This window comes from Canis aureus, chromosome 9, assembly GCF_053574225.1.
Source record: "Canis aureus isolate CA01 chromosome 9, VMU_Caureus_v.1.0, whole genome shotgun sequence".
Classification (NCBI taxonomy): Eukaryota; Metazoa; Chordata; class Mammalia; order Carnivora; family Canidae; genus Canis; species Canis aureus.
In genome coordinates, this window is record NC_135619.1 from 4,849,912 (window position 1) to 4,869,941 (window position 20,030).

Consider the following 20,030-nt stretch of genomic DNA (forward strand, 5'->3'; position numbering starts at 1 on the left):
CCCTCGGGCTCTTCCCCCTAGGAGGGTGGGAGACTTTCCCTGAGTTTCCCTCTGGGCACCTGGCTGCGGGAGCCTCCGGCGCCCCCCCCCCCGCCCCGCCTGCAGGCTGGCGGGCTTCCGTGTGCCCGGCTCGGGCTGGGCTGGGGCTCGGCCGCCGCGTCCGCAGACAGCCCTTGACCACCAAGGCCAGCCTCTTCCTGAAAGCCCCGCTCGCCCCGATACAGGAAGTGGAAGCGAGCGAGGCCCGGGGCGCGGCGGCGGCTCCCACTCGGCGGCGGGGCGGCCCTTGCGAGGGCCCGGCGGGGCCATGCGGGCGCCCGGGACACGGCGGCCCGCGCCGCCCGCCGCCTGAGCCCCGGAGCAGCGGCCGGAGCCCCCCAGCAGCCGCCCGAGCCCCCGGAGCAGCCGCCCGAGCCCCCGAGCAGCGGTGCGAGCCCCGGAGCAGCGGCCGGAGCCCCCCGGAGCAGCCGCCCGAGCCCCCGAGCAGCGGCCCGAGCCCCCCAGCAGCCGCCCGAGCCCCCGGAGCAGCGGCCGGAGCCCCCCAGCAGCGGCCCGAGCCCCCGAGCAGCGGTGCGAGCCCCGGAGCAGCGGCCCGAGCCCCCGAGCAGCGGCCGGAGCCCCCCAGCAGCGGCCCGAGCCCCCGAGCAGCGGTGCGAGCCCCGGAGCAGCGGCCCGAGCCCCCGAGCAGCGGCCCGAGCCCCCGAGCAGCGGCGCGAGCCCCCGAGCAGCGGCCCGAGCCCCCCAGCAGCCGCCCGAGCCCCCGGAGCAGCGGCCGGAGCCCCCCAGCAGCGGCCCGAGCCCCCGAGCAGCGGTGCGAGCCCCGGAGCAGCGGCCCGAGCCCCCCGGAGCAGCCGCCCGAGCCCCCGAGCAGCGGCCCGAGCCCCGGAGCAGCGGCCCGAGCCCCCCAGCAGAGGCCCGAGCCCCCGAGCAGCGGCCGGAGCCGGCGGCATGATCCGACGGGCCGGGGCGGCCGCGCGCGGGGGCCCCGCGGGGTAAGTCCGGGGAGCGCCCGTCTGCCCGCGGCCCGGGGCGGGGGGCGGGGGGCGGGGGGCGGCGTCGGGGCGGGACCCGGGCGGCGGCGGGACCCGGACGCGTGGCCGGCGGGGAAGCCTGGACGGCCCGGCTCGCGCACGGGGGCGGCTGGGAGGGCGCCCCGACCCCGGCCCCGGCCCCGGCCCCCGCCCCGAGCCGCAGAAGCCGCCCCCCGCGCCCCGCCCCCCGCCCCGCGCCCCCCGCCCCGCGCCGGGAGAGCTTCCCCAGGTGCCGGCCGCCCCCGTTCTGCAGGCGGACTCTCGGGAAAGCCTCGGAGAGCCCTTCTGGGTGCCAAGGCCTAGGGGCGCCCCCCCGCCCCCCGCCCGGCTGCCGTCCCCGGCTTTCTGGTTTAAAAAGTTTAAAAACCCCGGGGGCCTCCTCCCGCCGCCGCCCGGCCTAGCCGGCCCCTCCCCGCCCCGGCCGAGCTCTCCTCTCCTAAAACAAGGGGAATGGGCAGATCTGCGCTGCGCGACGGGAGGGGGTGACCGGTTCCCACCCCGGTGGGAGGATGGGTCCGAGGGGCCCTTAACCCTTCTGCATCTGAATGCCCCCCTGAATGCCCCCCTCCTCCCATCGAGGCCCCTCCTGGGAAATTCTGCCTGGATGCTTTCCCTTGGAAGTGACCGCTGCAAAGACAAACGTCATCCGGTGGGAAGAATTGGACATTATGTAGGGGAAGGGGCCCCTTCCGCTGGTTTCTACCACACCCAGTATTTCAAGGTGGAGCAGGGAGGAGTTTCCCAGGGAGAAAGGAGAGGGTGGGGGGGCCAGGGTCCTGACCTCTCTGCGCCCCTCCACCTTAGGAATGACACCAGAATGACATCACCTTCCCCATTTCCTTTTGTCTTTGTTCCCTACTGGGTCAGTTCCTTAACCTCTCTGTGCCTCAGTTTACTTACATCTGCCCTCACACAGTTGTTTTGAGGGTTAAATGAGATGATGCATAAGGAGTTTTGCACAACGGGGCCCCTGGGTGGCTCAATCAGCAGAGCATCTGATTCTTGATTTGGGTTCAGGTCATGATCTCAGGGTCCCAGGATCCAGCCCTGGGTCAGCCAGGGGTGGGGCTCCCTGCTGAGCAGGGAGTCTGCTTGAGATTCTTTCCACCCCCTGGGAAAGGGAGATGCTCCTCCCCCTGCTCATACATTCCCTTACTCTCTCTCTCTAAAAATAAACAAATCTTTAAAAAAAAAAAAGCTTTGCACATTCACCCATAAACTCTTAATACTTATCGTTGATAACAGTAGTTATCTCTGTTTACCATCTATTTAACCTTGGACGGGAGACCTGGCCTTTGCCTCATGTGTAAACTGGGAGGTCACAGTAACACTCACTTCATCGGATTGTTATGAGGTTTGGATGAATTGATATTTAAGCAGCTGCCTACAGGCAGTTAAGGGTTAACACACCAGTCCAGGCCTGCTCAGAACAGTCCTGGCACATTGAATATTGGCTTGTTGCTAAAAACATCACTTTATTTAAGAGGACCTTTTGTGTGGGAGGGTTCCTAAAGAGTACCTCACCAAACCTTGGGCCTGGTACAGGCGGGGATCCCTTTGAGAACATTCCTGGAAGGTACTTGCATACCTCCAGGGACCCAGAGCTTGTTCCTGTGGCAGCTCTTTGACGGGTGCACACCTAAGGAATTCCTGAATGTGAACTGCCCCCTGCCCTCCCCTAGCTTCTGCTGCAGGAGACCCAGTCCTTCTCGACCTTCAGGCACTATAAGGCAGTTCTCGGGTGCACTCCCATGCATCACCTGTTCCTGGGCTGCACCTCCACCTGTGTTGCAGCCCAAAGATGATGATGAGGGGTGATCATCTACAACTCCAACCCCCAGGCCACCCCCAGGCCCTGCTGACCCTCAGGAGGACTCTTCTTTCCACTTGGCTCCCCAAAACCCCCTCCTCGCAGCCAGGAGATGATGTTCGGACAGCCAGTGAGCATGCCTGTCTCCCTCACCCCGTGGGAGCTAGGATAGTGTCAGGTGGGTGTCAGCCCGCTGGAAGAGGAGTGGGAGGATTTGGCAAAAGCAAGCTCCATCTACTTCTTGTTGAGAGTGTCAGCTAGAGAGAAAGAAAAAGTGGACAGGCTGTCCAGGGAGGTGGTGTTTGGGAGAGGCCTGAAGGAAGTGGGAGAGCAAGACAAGTCCCTGGAGGATGCTGCTGGCATGTCAGGAGCCTGGAGGCCAGGGGCCCTGGAGTAGAGAGTGTGGGAGATAAGGACAGAAGGTGGTCTCGTCGGGTAACGGCTTTGGAGAGTGCTGGGTGCCACTGATAGGGTTTGCACAGAGAGGTGGTCTCATTGGCACTGGGCCATGGTGCACATAGACTGTTGGGGGAACAGAAGCTGGGACAGGGAAATCTGCAGGGAAAGAGGCTTTTGGGGAGGCAGGAGGGAGGGCTGCGGGCTAGGGTGCTGGGCTGGTGACTTGGAGGTGAGGTAGGAGAGGACGGGGTATTGAGGATGAGCCTGGTGACTCTGTGACCTGCCAAGAGGCCAGCGGCCAAGCTGTGCAGGGGTCACTGAGGACGTGGACACGCAGAGCTCCTACCTTTATATGTCTGATCAATTGAGAGTCTGCTTGAGATTTTATTTGAAAAAGGATTTCACTCTTGGATCTAATTCAGTGAGGGAAAGGCAACCCAGAAAGAGGAAGTGACTTAGCCAAGGTCTTAGGAGCCGGAGGCGGGACTGGGCTCAGAAATCGGGTCTCCTGGGCCCTGGGCCTGCAAGGAGCTGCCTGGGCCAATCCCCAGGGTTTGGGAGAGGCTGACATGGTGCAGGGGTCCTGCTGAACCCCTTGAGATGGGTCCCCCAAGCACTACAGGAGCTATGACTGGGAGCTCTTCTGGGCTGGGGCCCACCCAGACCTGGGATGAATTCAGGGTCCCAGGTCCCAAGTCCCAGCTCCAGCTCTGTCTGTGGACCTGGCCTTCCTGGCTTTCAGGGGCTCAGGCTCCCAGGTGGTCCTGGTGGGTGCTCAGCTGGGAGACCCAGCCCCTTCCAGGCCCTAAAAGAGGCTCTGGCCCATGGGCTGTGAAGGGTTACCTGAGCAGCTAGGGCCTGTACTTCCAGGCCACACACCACCTGGGAAGCGCGTTGGGGAGGAGGGGGTTGGCCCAGGGTCTGCTTGGGATGGGGGAGTCTCAGCACATTTGTCCCCAGGGCCCTCCCCCTCATCTCCCCTACCACTTGCAAGGACCTATCCTAGGTCTGGGCCCCTGTGTGGGGATCTTTACTGAGGTTGAAAGTATTAAAAGCTTCAAATCCTATAAAGACACCTGCATTTTAATCCAGGAGATCAAAAAATAAAAGACAGAAAGGAACCCAGGATAGGTATGCTCTGTGAAGGGGGCCCCAGGGGTGCCTCGCAGCCAGGGGTCGGAGCGGGGGTGGGGTGTGGACAGGCAGCCACCAGCTCCGTCCTCTCTATCCCATCACAGAGGCCATCGGTCCCTTCAGTAGAGGTCACCCCAGTGCCACCCAGGCAGGGATGAATGAGCAGAGCTGTGTAGGCAGCAGCATTGAGGAGTGAGGACAGGACTGGAGGGGAGAAGCTTCTGAGCGAAGCCCGGGGATGGGGAAGCGTAGAGTGGGGTTTCGGCAGGGAGAGTCTGCCCTTGGGTCATCAGAGCAGGGGAGGTGAGTCTTGGCTGGACGTGCTGAGGGAAACAGCCTATGTGGGAAGGAAGCCCATCCTCAGCGTCCGGGTTGCTGTAGGGTTTTGAAGAGCCTGTGTCCCCAGAAAGAGCCCCCACCAGGGGCGGGTGACTCAGGAAAGTCTCGGGCTTCCTGTGCACCCCTAGCTGTCTGCCCCCAGAAGGGACTGAGTGCCCGGCGTCCACTTGTTCTTGGCAAGTTGGCTTGGGGACCGTGAGCGCTACTCTGGCGGCCACAGCTTAGAGCTTCTGGCCATGTAATGACTGTCACCCTGGACCTGCCATTTATCCCACCCCACGGGTGTCCAAAACACATGTTTTCAGAAGCTAAAGATGAGAACTGGGATCTTAATGACTCTTATTTATTCTTCTGCTTTTTTAAGATATTTATTTATTTATTTAAGAGAGAGAGAGCGCGTGCAAGCGTGCACATGAGGGCAGGGAAGGGGAGGGACAGAGAGTCTGAGGCTGACTCTGCTGAGCACAGAGCCCAACGTGGGGCTTGATCACAACCAGGAGATTGTGACCTGAGTGGAGACCAAGAGCCGGATGCTTACCCCCCTGAGCCCTCGGGCGCCCTGACACCATCCTGCCACCACCCCTCACGCCCCCTGCTCAGATGAGCCTTTCTGGTGATGGCTCCTGCTCCTGGAGACAGAAGACAGCCGTCCAGCCCCCGCCGAGGTCCCACAGGCTGGGTGGAAAGGACAGCGTGACCCCCTAGGGCCCCTAATCACCTTAGGTGCCACGATGTGCTCCTGGAAAGGCCCTCAGGGACCCCCTGTCCTCTGTAACCCTTTCCAGTCCTGCACGAAGCTGGTGCACAGCTTTACTTTCTCTGCCCTCCCTGGCATGTACAGCTGCCGTAGCCTCCCGCCTCTGCCCACAGAGGTCCTTCCAGCTGGGAGGCTGCCACCTCCTCCATGAAGCCTTCCGTCCACACAGCTCTTGGACCTTTCTCCTCTGTGGATACTCAAAAAGCTTTTTGCATGAACCACTTATCTACGTAGCAAGACACTAAAACCCCTTTGATATCACGTCTTCCTGTTTACACTCTAAACTTTCAAATGAAAGGGATCAGATCTTTCACCTGCACGTCTTTCTGCCCTGCACACAGCTGGCACTCAATAAATGCTGGAGGACAACGATTTCCTAAACGGGATTCTAAAGCTTGCCTCGCAGCCTTCTCTTTTGCGTCTTAAAGCACCTGAACTGCTGGAACTATTTGTAGGACACCCCAGGCCTCAGGGTGGGGCCCAGGACGGGGTTGGGGTGGTGGTGGTGGTGGATGGGGGTCAGGAGCCCAACTCCCCTTGTGCAGCAGGTGGTGACCTCCCGGGGCCACCATACCCTCCCCCAGCCTGGAGCAGGAGGGTAGGGTCCCTGTGTCGCCCCCAATCCCTTCATTTTACTGTCCTCAGTTGCATTTACTCGCTTCTCTGGGAGGAGACCAGGGGAGGGGGAGGCCAGCCCTGGAGCCGCGATACGAGAGGCTCCATGGCCCCAGCAAAGAATGGGGGTAGCTGAGTGTGCAGGTTCTGGGGGAGCCCAGGCTGGGCCCCAAGGGCAGGTGTGTGGTCCACTGAGAAATGAGGAAGATAGTGTGGTGATTCTGGTGGTGGCGCTCAGTGTACGTCAGCCAGAGTCGTGGAACCATCCCTTCCCGGGCAGAGCTGCCTTTTGTTCTGAGGTTGGGGTCGGTCCCTGTGTTTTTGCTACGTGAGGCCTCCTTTCTTCCATGGAGTGACTGGGTGAATTGTGGTGGTCGCTAGTTCTCCATGTCTTCTTGGCAAAATAATGTGAATAAAATGCTGCCCCGGCCGCTCCAGCGCCCCTGGTGATCACCGGGGACCTACCTGTGCCTTCCTTGGCTGACCGGGAGGGGCTTGCAGGCTCCCAGGCTGGGGCGTCGGTGGGGCTGGCGGATGTGAAGGCTCCCGTCACATGGGGATGCGGGAGTGTCTGTAGGAGGCAAGTCTCTGATGGTATCTGGGCCTCAGTCTCCCATCTGAGAAATGAGCCCGGGCCCCCGCCTGGTCTGACATTCGGTGACCCCCTGAATCCTGGGCCAAGAGGCAGCAGAAGCCGGTTTGCGGAGTGATGCTGGCGCCCAGGGGACTGCGTGCCAGCTGCGGATCACCTCGCCCGTCTTCCTCCTGACAGCCTATGGAACAGTCTGGACCATATGCGAACGCTTGCGTAAGAGCCAGGGATCCCGAGGGACGGCTTCCGGTCATCACCCTGACCTGGTGCCTGGAAGGAAATGCTTTTTCACTGCTCTGGGTTTATTTTTGAAAGAAGTGCATTGGTTTTAGAAGGCTGCTGTGGGGCCGGCCCCGAGCACCCGGGTAGAGCTTGCTGCCCGGACGGTGGGCCAGGAAGGCCACGTTGCTGTGGCGCCACTGAATGCGACCGTAGTTGCAAGGGGACACTGCTCAGGCCATGGTGTGTGGGAGCCGGGGAGTCGCTGGGGAGTCGCAGAGCCATGTGTTCCGGAGCTCCTGGTGGGAGGCATGAGGCCTGAGACAGGGGGCTCCCGCACAGGCCCGGTGCTGCCCTGAGGTAGCCAGCCTATCCCCATGCAGGCCATGGATGACACAGGGTGCCCCCCCCCCCAGGGTTATATGGTGAGCCCAGGCCCTTTCCTCCTGTCAGCATGGCCTGGGAGGACAAAACAGCGATGGGTGGGTGCAGGGGAGCCCTCCTTGTCCCTAGGTGTCCATGGGGCGGGGGGCCTACGAAGTCCCTAACTGGGCAGCTGTCAGCCCCTGTCTCCCATAGAGGAGTCTGGAAGGCACCGTCATGGCCACCACTGTGGCTCTCCCTCCTGCCAGCCCCCCTGCTGCCCAAGGCTGACCCAGTGGTCCAGGAGTAGCTCTGGTGACCCATGGAGCCCCTGCCCGCGTCTGCCTATAACTCCTGGGAGTGCTTCTGCCCAGGCCGTACTTGTCGGAAAGAACGAGCCAGCCGCCATGAAGTGTCAGTTCCCTTTTAGAAGAAACGGCCCAGCAAGCGGTTGTGGTCAAGGCCCGTTGCTGCCGTGTGCACCACGGTGCACGCTCAGGCCACATCCTGTGGTCTGATGGCCCCGGCCCGGCCCCGCCCCCTCCGTCCTGGCACTGGGCGGACACACAGTGCCCCCAGAAAGGTTCAGGAGGGCCGCCGGGGCGGGGACCTTGGAGCCCATCAGTGACAGGCTGCCCCAGAGGAGCCCATCCTAGGGCACACTGCCCCCCCACGAGGGGGCCCCCCCCTTCATCACTGACACTGAGACCTCTGTCGAAGCCAAGAACCCATTCCCCCCAAGGTAAGAGATGGGATGTCAGCTGTCCACACCGGCCCAACTCTGTGGCTGACATTCGGTAGGTGAAAATAGGCCTGATGAAAAAGCCTGCTTTCTGAAGGTGGATAGAGGACGGGGGTTGTAGGGGCAGCCCAGGAGAAGGAGGGACCACGCAGTGCACATGGGCCTTCTTCTGCACAGGCCGTTCCAGAGCTAAACTGTTCCCTCTAAGTGCACATCCCCCCCTCCCCCCCCCCCCCCCCCCGGCATCCGGGACCAGAGGAGTGAAGGACTCTGTGTCGGACGTTCACAATCTCATGATCTCTGGCTAAGGAGCAAGCTGTCATGATGGAATTCACCAGGGACCCTTCTCCCTGGCCTCCTTGTCTCCAGCTCCTTTAATCCCAATCACTGTCACAGACACATACTGGAAATTTCTCTAGGGATGTTGCAATTCAAAGCAAGGACTCAGCTTCCTACAGATGGCACCTGATGATGGCATTTATTATGCTCGCTGCTTTCTGTTCTTGACATTTTCAACACAGCATCCATCTAAAATATATTCAGAGATTCTTTTCTCTACTAATAAGTTCTTTATCCATCCTCACCCATCTATCCATCCATCCATCTATCCTCCTATCCAGACTCCAGTCTGTCTATCCATCCATCCTCTCTCTATCCTCTCATCCTTATGCTCATCCACCATCCATCCTCCCATCCAGATACCAGTCCATCCCTGCATCCATGCATGCATGCACGCATGCATCATCCATCCATCCTCCATCCTCCCATCCAGCCACCAGTCCATCCATTCATCCATCCATCCATTTACTGAACATTTATTAAACATTGAGAAGTTTCCAGTTTCTCTATTAGAGAAAGTAAGAGAAATATGCACATAGTGAAAGGACAGGGCACAATGTAAGATCCTGCCCATGTCCTACTACCCCTGCCTGTGCTGAGCGGGCAGGAACTAGCAGAGGTGGCACCTGGATGCGTCTTGAAGAATGAGGTTCTAACAGCCGAAATCAGGCAAATGCAGCTGAGGGCGTCCTGGGTAGATGGGAAGCACAGGGCAGGAGGTGGGAAGGGCCAGTGTATAGAGCAACAGTCCATGTGCTGAATCCCGGAAGTGGGTGGGCCTCAGCCACAGGTTGGGGAATTTGGAGTTAATTCCGTGGCAGAGACCACAGGTCTGTCCCCACTTAGCGCGGGCCAGCCACGGCAAGTCACTACACCTGTCCCGTCCAGAACGCCCTTCTCTGCAGCACAGAGCGAGGAGGATCGCTGCTGGCAGGGGTGTTGTCCCTGTCACACAGGAAGATGTTGGTTCCTGGGTCTCTAGGCTGAGATCACATGGTTGCTGTTCCCTGTGTGTGAGGGCGTGTGGGCCTGCATGTGCATCCGTGTGCTGTTGATTCCCCTCCAGAGTGCACCGCATGCCTGAAGGGCACACAGGGACACGCAAAGATGGTGACAACATTCACGGCATCAAACCATTCACGTCTTTGGGGCCACCCCTGGTCTGAGTGCGTGTCTACCCGGCCACTGTGTTCGGTCTGTGTGGGCATGTTGATCCCGTCCTCTGTCCGCTGTGTGAGGCTGTGCTGGGGGCATATGTTACCCACCTCTCATCTTTGATGACACTTGGTCTTCGTCAAATTATGATCATTTTTGTGGTTGGGGTGAACATGTGTCGATCTCTTTGTAATCCCAAAATCCGCACCCCCCCCCCTCCGTTTTCAATGCGGCTCCTGTAAACTTAGGAGTGTGTAGGGTTTGAGGACCGTTTCCTTAAGACGTATCACCATCTGGGAGTATTTGAATTCAAGGATAGAGCAGAGCCTGTTGATCGACCCCTGAATTTTAATGGGGTGAAGATGTTTACTGAGTGCTTCCCAGTTTCCTTGAAGCTAAGTGTGGCCGTGTGATTCAGTCCAGGATGGTGACATATAAGGGGAGTGCCGTTGGCTTGGAGGTGTCCTTAAGAGAAGGGGAATACCTTTCTCTCCTTTCCTCTTTCCTGTTGGCTGGAACACAGACGTGATGGTTGGAGTTGAAGCTGCCATCTTGGAGTCCGAGGTGAATTTGGAGGCGCTGCCGGGTGGAGCAGCACTATTATAAGCATCCTACACGTGTTGGAGCATCATCCCACCCCTGGGCTACTTGGACTTTTATACGATAGAAGAATACACATCAATCTTACTCAAATCACTGTTATTTTAGGTTTTCTGACACAGACAAACTTGATCCTAACTGATGTAAGACATTTTCTGTCTTGTCACATGGCACCAGATTATGTCAACAATGACAAAGTTGCTTGTAGGGCTGCCTGCAAGTCTTCACCCCCAAGGGGCAATGGAAGGAGGAAGGGGAGGAAAGAGAAAAGGCTGTTTTGTGTCGACCAAGGCTCTTATTTCAAAGATTAGACTGCACACGCTTTCTCCACCTTGGGTGCTTGTGAGTTTTAGATTTCTCCAGAAGCTGCAGACTTGTTATTCTGGTTTGAGTTCTGCCTCCCAGTTCTGGGCCTTGACGGGACTAAGGATCACTGAGCAGCCACGTCTCTTCTTTTAGCATCCGTCTCCCCATCTCTGCTGTGGACAGAGAATGCCCATAGGCGAGCCCTTCCTGTGCTGCACCTCTGCATCTCCTCGTGGCCTCCTGTTGCCCAAGCTCCAGAAAGGCCAGGCCCAGTCTGAGCAGTGTCCATGTCCTTGCTGGCTGCCATGGTCCATCCATCCGTCTGTCCATCCATTCATTAATTCACTGCCTCTTTTTTTTTAAGATGTATTTATTCACTTTAGAGAGAGAGAGAGAGAGAGCAAGCTAGCAGGGGGAGGGGCAAAGGGGGAGGGAGACAAGCAGATGCCCTGCTGAGAAGGGAGCCTGACACAGGCACGGTCCCAGGACCCTGACCTCATGACTTGAGCTGAGATCACGAGTCAGATGCAGAACCGTCTGGGCCACCCGGCACCCCATTCTCTGCTTCCTTGCTGGGCACAGGCCGGGTGCCAGGCTGCGCTTGTGCTGAACCCTGGCTGCTGGGGGTCTTCAGTGATCTCCTTACCTGTGTACTTGGCCTTGGGAGAGGTTCGTCCTCAAACGGCTGGGCCTGACTTCCTCTCTCGAGGACACAGCACAGGTGTATTTGGGGTCGGGAAGTGCCTGCTCTGACCTGCCCTGCATGGCCCCAGCTTGCCTCCTGGGCATGAGGAGGCCCTCGGGGCTGCATCTGGGAGGCCCTTGTGCGTGGCCTGGGATTGAGTGGGGTGGGCTGCCTTGACAGGCTGAGCAAGTGTCCCTGGAAGGGGTTTGAAACAGCCCACAGCAGCCTGCATCCCTGGCGTGAGCATCATCAGAGGTCAGAGCTCAGTATGGCACAGAGAGGGGAAGTGACTGACCCCGCGTCTCACAGCGCTTTCCAAGACTCCATGAAGTGCACAGGCCATTCCTATTCACGAGGCCTTGGAGATGGGGGCAGGGTGTGTTGTCTTCACTGGCCGTGTCTCCTCCAGCCTCTGGAAAATGTGAGCTCTTTCCTGCCTCAGAGACTAAGCACACGTGCCCCACCTCCTCCTGCAAAAAAGCCTTCTCGGCTCTCCAGCTCCGTGCACAACTTGCACACAGCTGTGCAGGCTGCTCACGGCACAGAGGCACCTGCTAAGATCGAAGCCAGTGGGGGCTGAAACTTCATTCTCCTGCCAAGCTATGCGTGACGTCAAGCGGTGGAGGTGGGGGCCGGGGGTCACCTGCATTCATGGGGAGGAAGGGCACCTCGTTCTGATGCACACAGAGGGACCACATGGCTAGCAGGGCCCCGGGCAGCAGAAGGCCTGTCAGCAGCCTCAAAGTCACGCTCCCTGCACCTGTCACAGTGTCCTCTCTGTCCATGGACGCTCTCGGTTGTGAGCTCCGAGGGCAGACAGGACGGGCCGTGCGTCGGGGCCTGTGGGCTGCAGCCTGAAGGCCGTGCACATGGAGACGGGTCTGTTGCCTTGTAAAGACCGCGGTGCCTTGTCTCCTGGCACTGCTGCAACACAGTAGCGCAGACTCCAGGGTTTAAAGCAAGAGAAGTGTATTGTGTCAGGTTCCGGTTCCGGAGGCCAGGAGTGGGACAGGGAGGTATCCCGGGGCTGCATGCCCTCGGAGATGGGGTGGACTCCTCCTTGCTCTCCCCAGCTTCTGGGGCCTGGGCCGTCTGCTGGGTTCCCAGCCTATATCTGTGCCCCCACCTTGGCCTCCTGGTGTCACGGCCGTCTACCCCACGTGTGTGCGTCTGTCTGTTCTCTTGAGGAGGCCGGTCACACTAGATTCAGGCCCATCCTGCTCCAGAATGACCTCATCTCAATTCATCACATCCACAACAGCCCCCTTTCCAAATAACATTGCATTCTGAGGTGCTGAAGTTAGGGCTTCACCATGTCTTCTTGGGGGACTCAGTGTGACCCTTAACAGGTTAGAATTTCCATAGAGAAAAAAAATCCTCCCTCTGCCCTTGCCCCTCCTCCCTCTTCTCTCTTAAAACACACACACACACACACACACACACACACACACGAAGGTGACCTGTGGGGAGGCCCAGTGAGTGGCCTTTGGGGCACCTCTGGGTTTGGGGCTTCAGAGGCTCCCCTGTAGTTGCCACGAACATCATCCTCCCCTTTGCCTCCCAAATGCACCCCTCCTCTGACAAGAGCTGGCAGAGGGGCAGCCCCGCAGCCACAGCCATCCCTCTGGAGGTGTGCTGGTTCTGGTTTGGGCTCCCCAGGGGCAGGTGCTGCGGTGGCTCCCGAGGTGCACTGGAGGGCTGTGCTCGGTGCCCGCCACACGTTGGCAGCCATCTCCTCACCCAGTGAGTCCCCATCTGCACATAGTCCTACTAGTGCAGTGATCCGGAGGCCCAGGTCGGAGCACCCGGGGTGGGGGGGCTCACAGCCATGTGCGCGGCGGTGAAAAGCGGGGGGCCCTGCGACGCACACCTGCACCCCGAGGCCAGTGGATGCCAGGCCCTGCCTCCTGGTCTCAGTTCTTGCCCTTCACACAGGGGACTCATCGTGGCCTGGTGGGTGCCACGTGTTTTGCAGTGCGTGGCCTTGGTGATTTCACTGTTTAAAATGTCCCCAGCCACCAAGCCCTCGTGCTTTCTTGAGCCCCCAAAGGCAAGAACACTGCGGCGAAGGCCTTGCAAGGAAGCACGAGCATTTGGGAAGCTCCTTCGGGCCAGCTACATGTGCCACACGGGCCGGGCCGTGAGCTCAGAATTCGTGCATCAGGAACATGTATTAAGAGAAATGCAGGGGATCCCTGGGTGGCTCAGCGGTTTAACACCTGCCTTCGGCCCAGGGTGTGATCCTGGAGTCCTGGGATTGAGTCCCACGTCGGGCTCCCTGCATGGAGCCTGCTTCTCTCCCACATCGGGTTCCCTGCATGGAGCCTGCTTCTCTCTCTGCTCTGTGCCTCTGCCTTTCTCTCTCTCTCTCTCTCTGTCTCTCATGAATAAGTAAATAAAAATCTTAAAAAAAAAAAAAAAAAAAAGAGAAATGCACCTGAAGAGGGTTATGGACTGACGAGCTGCCGAGAATGTGTGAGCAGCGGCTCCCGGGAACCTGAGCCCCATGCTTCCCCTGCACGTCGCGGTTCAGCCTTGGCTCAGCCTGTGTTCACGGTGACTTCACAGAGCGTGACAACCACAGAAATGAGACTCGGCTGTAGGTGCGTCATGTAGACGTGTTGGCCCCCCTGCACTGTCCGTGCTTCTGCCGCTTGCACTTCATGCCTCTGACCAAGAAGTGCTATTCCACGCGTGCTCTGTCTTCGTGGCACTCAAGGCCCTGGGACATGCACTGTCCCTCTGGCTCCAGGCCATGGCCCTCCCCCCTCTGGTGACATTCAGGCCTGGGGCAGTCTCCACAAAGGGGAGGGGTCCGTGCTATTTCATGTTCTGTGATTCGAGGAGAAGAGTCTGTGCAGGGGTGCCTGGTGGCTCCGTCTGTTGAGCGTTGACTCTGGGTTTCCGCTCAGGCTGCGATCTTAGGGTCGTGAGACAGACCCGGGTCAGGATCCACGCTGGGCACTGAGTCCACTTGAGGTCCTCTCTCCATCGGCTTCTGCCCCTCACGTGTGTGCATGCACACCCACCCTCCCACTCGCTGTCTTGCACGCTCTCTATAAAATCAATAGGTGAATCATTTTAAAGGAGAATCTTTGTGGGGAGCAGCATGGTAATCAAGGCAAGTGAGAAGCAAGGCTCCTTGGTGGTCGCGGTATAAGTAGTAATCACGGCGCTTACACCCGCAGGCTCTACATCAGGCCCTTCACTCAGAGCTTTTTTGAGTTAATTGTCCCAATCCCAGGGGGCTGGGGTCACAATGCCCAGTTCACAGCTCACAGATAAGGAAACGCAGGCCCAGCAAGTGACTGAATCTGAGCTCTCGGCAGAAGAGCCAGCACCTGGGTCCAGCTTTGTCTGAGCCCTCAGCCCCGAGCCCCGGTCCCTGCATCCCAAGGACCTAGAGCCTGCTGGGCCTGGATCCTTGAGGGAACGCTGCCCCCCCCAGCCTTCTAGACCCCCTCGCCTCCCACACCCCCTACCCCGCGGTTTGGCCCAGTGGAGTGGGCCAGGTGGACAACCCATCTGTGCCTTGTCACCCGCTAGCAGGGCCCGCCCCGTAACCCAGGCCTGGGGTTGCAGGGACATAGCTTAGCCAGGCTGGGCTGCCGTGTGCCTGTCGTGTCTTGGGGCTTCGCTCTGCCCGCCACGGTGCCCCCGACGGCCCCGAAGGGAAGGAGCCAGCCTCCATGGCTTCCTGCAGCTCCGGGTCTTGACCACTCGGCACTGGGGACCTTGTCCACATCAGGTCGGGCACAGTGCGCACCGCGGGTGTGACAGGGACCAGTGGGCAGCGGGGGACGCGGACCCACAGGAGACGCAGCCCTAAGGGTGGGATTTCCCGCAGTGACTGGGACATCCCTTTTGTTCCTTGGGGGAGGGGGTACCAGTTGGGAGCTGGTGGCTGCCCAGAAGTACCGGCGGGCTGGGCTGCAGCGTCCACGTGACTGCTGATCCCCCAGGAGAGGAAATGTGGTCACAACTGTTGGGTGGGTTGCCGCGTGACTCAGTGTCACCAGGGGTGGGAGGAACGGGATGCGGCGATCATTTCCTGCAAGGTGCTCGGGGCACGGCCCCACACGGCCCCCGGCAGAGCCCAAGGGGAGGTGGCCACGGTAGTCAGCGCAGCATTTGGCCCCGAGCCCTGGGCCCGGCTGTGCCCGCCCCCCTGCAGCTTAGAAACGGGGTTTGCCTTGTCAGAGCACACCCCATACTATGGCCATGTTTCACCTTGCAGCCACCCTCCAACATCGTTGGGTCGGAGAACGAGGCCCAGAGAAGGAGGGAGACCTGTCCAAGGACACACAGCAAGCCTATGGCACAGGGTGGAACAGGCCCTGGCTCCCACTTCCCATACCCCTGAGGAGCCCTCGTTGAGCTCCATGCCAAGTCGAGTCCGTCTTGTCCCCACTATGCGCCGTGGGGTCAGTGTTCCCCTCACTTGCATCTTCCAGGTGGTGAGAAGCCAGGTTCCATGTGAGATTGGGTCGGAGGCTCAGGGCGAGGATAGAGCACTCCCAGCAGAGGCCCTCAGGGGCCCAAGGGCACAGAGGGCCCCGTCTGTCTGCCAGGGGCCTCATGACCCCCAGGGCTGGGCTCCTCCCGCCCTGCCCCACTGCCTCTCCCTCCCCAGCCTCGGGGCAGGTGGGGAAGGGAGCACCGTGCCCTCCCTTCTTCCCCAGATGATGGAGACTCAGTGAGCAAGTGGGAAGCAGGGTCAGAGGCTGGGGTCACGAGGCTGGCGCTCCCGGAGGTAAGGAGCTGCCAAGAGCAAGGGACGCTTCCTCCCAGGACCCAGCGAGCTCTTCCCAGGGCCACCCTGGGAAGGACCAGGCATCAGCAAGGTGAGCAGGGACCACAGGGGCTTCGCGGAAGCCGAGGAAGGGGTGGGCTGGGATCCATGAGCACATCCGGACCCAGGGCAGCCTCCTGGGAAGGGGCCCTCAGTGCTGCCACCTGTGATCTGGAGCACAGTTTTGCCCTCCAAGAGCTTTCCCAACACAGTAACGACAAATGACAGTGACGCTGAACATGCATATAATTTCCTTTTCATCTTCTTTCTCTCCTCTTTCTGAGGAAAAACAAATCCCCCACATAGTGCTCGAATTCACACACAATGGTGTAAAGCTGTAGACCTGTGGTGTCCAGGGCCTTGGCCACCATGTAGCTGCTTTACAAGTTACATTAATTAAAATGAAGTAACAGGGGCACCTGGGTGGCTCGTGCCTTAAGTGCTCGACTCTTGGTTTCAGCTCAGGTCATGACCTCAGTGTTGTGGGATCAAGCCCTGCATGGGGCTCCATGCTCAGCATGGAGTCTTCTTGACTCTCTCTCTCTCTCTCTGCCCCTCCCCCTGGCACTTTCTCTCTCTCCAAATTAATCTTTAAAAAATAAATAAATAAATAAATAAATAAATAAATAAATAAATAAATAAATAAATAAAATTCAGAAACAGTCGCACCAGCCGTAATTCAAATGCCTGGAGCCACCGGCAGCAAATGGCGAGTGCACTGCATAGGGCAGACAGAGAACATTCCATCATCGCCCACCATCCTTTGGGGCAGCATTGTTTTCCCTGTAAGCTGGGAAAACTCGACTGGCTGAGAGATAATTTTTGGGATTGGGTTGGTCCCTTTGGACCTGTTTTGTGCTAAGTGTGTCTGTCTGGCCTGCCTGGCGAGTCGGCCCTGTGGGTATGAGGATGGTAGTTCCCGTTCTTTCCAGATGAGAAGGTGGGAGAGCCTCGGGTGAGGGTGGGGCTGAGTTGGGTCCATCCCCAGGGCAGAGGCCCTGCCCTTTGGCTCGTACCTGGTGGCTGAGGGATGGCCAGGCAGGGGCCGCAGCGACCCAGCCACGTTCCTGCTTGTGTGCCGTAGTGTCTGTGACAGGGCGATGCGGATGAGCGTCACACTGGTGCCCCCTCTGCAGACTCACAGTTAGAGGGTCAGTGGCCACTCACGGTGGCCTCCAGGAGGGCTTGCTCACAGGCATCCACGCCTCCGTTTTTATTATTCCCCTGAGGTCCTCGCTAACTGTTTTCTGCCTTCCATAAAAGTGTAGGGCAAAGGGTAAAGCAGGAGAAAGAAGTCACTTAATCCCAGGATCAACCACCACGGCGGGAGCAGTCGATGCTTGTGCTGCAAGGAGCAGGAAGGGCCTGGCTCTCCACATCCCCCCGTGGCCTGGTAAAGCAGCCTCCCCCCTGCAGCCCCTTGTGGGCTCTGGGGGCCTGCATTTCGGACTCCGGGTCACCCTCCGTGTGAATTCCGGCGTCTGGCTCCTTTTCCCATTTGCCTCTGTCTGCCTTGTCTTGTCCTTACTGACATGCACGAGCCCTGTGTTAGCCCAGGCAGCGGCCTCTCGCAGGTTCTGGGGTGAACTAGGGCCTTCTCGCCCTGAGGGCATGACTTTACTCTGAGTGGTGTCCGGATGAACCGCAAAGTCTCCATTTTAATGCGGTCACAAGTATCAATTTATTTAAGGTTGGCATGTGTGTGCTGCTTTACACGTCTATTCATCAGCTTGTGAAGATACTGTTTTCTTCTGGGAGCTTTTTGTTTTGCTTTCCACATTTAGGTCAGGACAGAGTCTCCCTGGAGCTGATTTTTGTGTGTGGTGAACAAGAATCGAGTTTCTTTTCTGCCCACATGGATACCCCATTGTCTCAGCACGTTTTGTTGCAGAGATGGCCCTTTCCTCAGTGCCCTACTGTGGCTGTGGAGGAATCGGGACTGTGCCACGTGTCTGTGTGTTTTTGGACTATTGTGGTCTGCTGACCTACACGTTCGTCCTGCACCGAGACTGCACCTTCTCAGTAACTGTAGTTCTAGAATAAGCCTTGGTACCCGGCAAACAAAATGCTACCCCGTTCTTCAGGTGTGTTGGGGGGACCCTTGGCCCTCGGCCTCTCTGCATCGCTTCTCACAGAACACCTTTGGGAGTCCATCTGGAATTGCAGTGATTGTTTTGATCAGTCTGTGTAGAATTCATACCTAGATGCCCCATGGACAGGATCTGTCCTTCCCTCACTTCTCATCTTGTATATTTATAATGTTCACTGTTTCATCTTATACCATAAGCAGGAATCTGGAGGGATTTGGCAGGGTGGGTCAAGAACGTGGACCGTAGACTCGGAGACCACCAGGGTTCAAGTCCCAGCTCGGCTGCTTACTAATTCCATGGCCTTAGTGCATTGCTTGACTTCTCGGTCTCAGTTTCCTCCTCTGTAAAGTGGGAATGATAATCAGAGTTATCTTATGAGGTTATTTTAAAGGTTAACTCTAGCTAACCTAGAGCAATGCCTGGTGGACAGAAATGTCCAGGAACATTATTAGTTCACATGTGAGTACGTAGTATATTCACAGGATTCAAAATATATATTTTTGAGAGGACCCTGGGTGGCCCAGCAGTTTAGCGCCTGCTTTCGACCCAGGGTGTGATCCTGGAGTCCTGGGATCGAGTCCCACATCGGGCTCCCTGCATGGAGCCTGCTTCTCCCTCTGCCTGTGTCTCTGCCTCTGTGTGTGTCTCTCTCATGAATAAATAAATAAAATCTTTTAAAAAATATGTATATATAAATTTTTTTGAAAAGAGTTATGGTGAAAAATCCTTCCCACTTTTGTTCCATATGTGCCCATGCCCATCCTTGCCCAACTAGTTATTAGTTCCTCATATCTTCTTCCAGAGTTTCTTTATTCAAATACAAATAATCTTTTTTTTTTTTTCTCCAACCAAGGAACACAGTATACATACTATGCTGTAATTTGCTTTTGTCGTTCGACCACACGTCCTGGAGACCTTTCCAGATCAGGATATAGAGGGCATCTTCATTCTTTTTTTAACCATTGCCTCGTGTCCATCTCCTTCCCTTGCCCCTTCATCATGGGCATTTAGCTTGTTTTCAGTCTTTTCCCCATTGCAGACAATGCCACACTGGACCAGGGAGCATCTTGTCTGTGTGTCGTTTTGCACACATGCAGCTCTATCTTTGTAGACAGATGTCCGTCTGCATCAACTCCTCAGTCCTGTTGGTGGCGTTCTGAGAGAACGTGGTGCCGTGCCGCCATCCTTGCTAATACAGCTTTGTGAGGATTTACTAAGGAAGTGCTGATGTGAAAAAAGAAAATTTCATCTAGCACCTATTCTGTGCTGAGCATGGGCACACAGCAGATGCGACCAATGCTGGAACGCGGGGTGGGGGTGGGTGGGCGGGGAGCCGGGTAGCTGCGGGCAGTGTTGTTCACCATTTGATTCCACGTCTGTATGTCACAATGTAGTAAACATCTTTGTCCATGGAGCTTCTTCATGACTTTTTTTAAAAAGACTTTTAAAAATGTATTATTTATTTGAGAGAGAGGGAGAGAAAGGGAGAGAGGGAGCAGGAAGCCTGCTGCTCTGCGGGCTCCATTCCAGGACCCCGGGATCACGACCTGAGCTAAAAGCAGACACTTAACAGCCTGAGCCACCCAGGTGCCCTTATTGTACTTTTAAAATATCTCTGAGCTCTAGAAGGGAAAGGGCCTACAATGCACCATCTTAGCCAAAACAAGGAAGCAGGTCCCTAGCTCTGCTTGTGCAGAACCCAACTCAGCTCAACATCTAAAATACCCTTAATGAGAACTTTTCCTGTTTTCAAAGTTACAAAATATTTAAATTATTTTTTGAATAGGTGATATTATCACATGGTTCGGTTTGAAAAGGTACACAAGGTGTGCAGTGATCACCCCCCACCGCAGCCTCCCAGCCTCCACCCAGGGCACCACTGGATCTCCCCCACGTGTCTTTACAAAGAGTGGCCTCAGCCCATCTCAGCATACATGTCACAGATGCACACGGGCCTGCCCACAGCCCTTGGGGACCTGGGTTCTGTGTCCCCACTGCCTCCAGCTTCAGTTCCAGGCAGGAACTTTGTCCCCCAAATCCTATCTTCTCCAGCAGCCATCTC

The 20,030-nt window shown here is 57.7% G+C and overlaps 1 protein-coding gene across 1 annotated transcript in view; it reads left to right on the forward strand.

Moving 5' to 3' along the window:
- Positions 1–213: 213 nt before the first annotated feature.
- RIN3 (Ras and Rab interactor 3) overlaps positions 214–20,030 on the forward strand; it is a 104,762-nt gene continuing 84,945 nt past the window's right edge. The window contains exon 1 of the mRNA XM_077908538.1: positions 214–992. Coding sequence (XP_077764664.1) covers positions 949–992 — 44 coding nt within the window. The 5' untranslated portion in view covers positions 214–948. The remainder of the gene's footprint in view (positions 993–20,030) is intronic.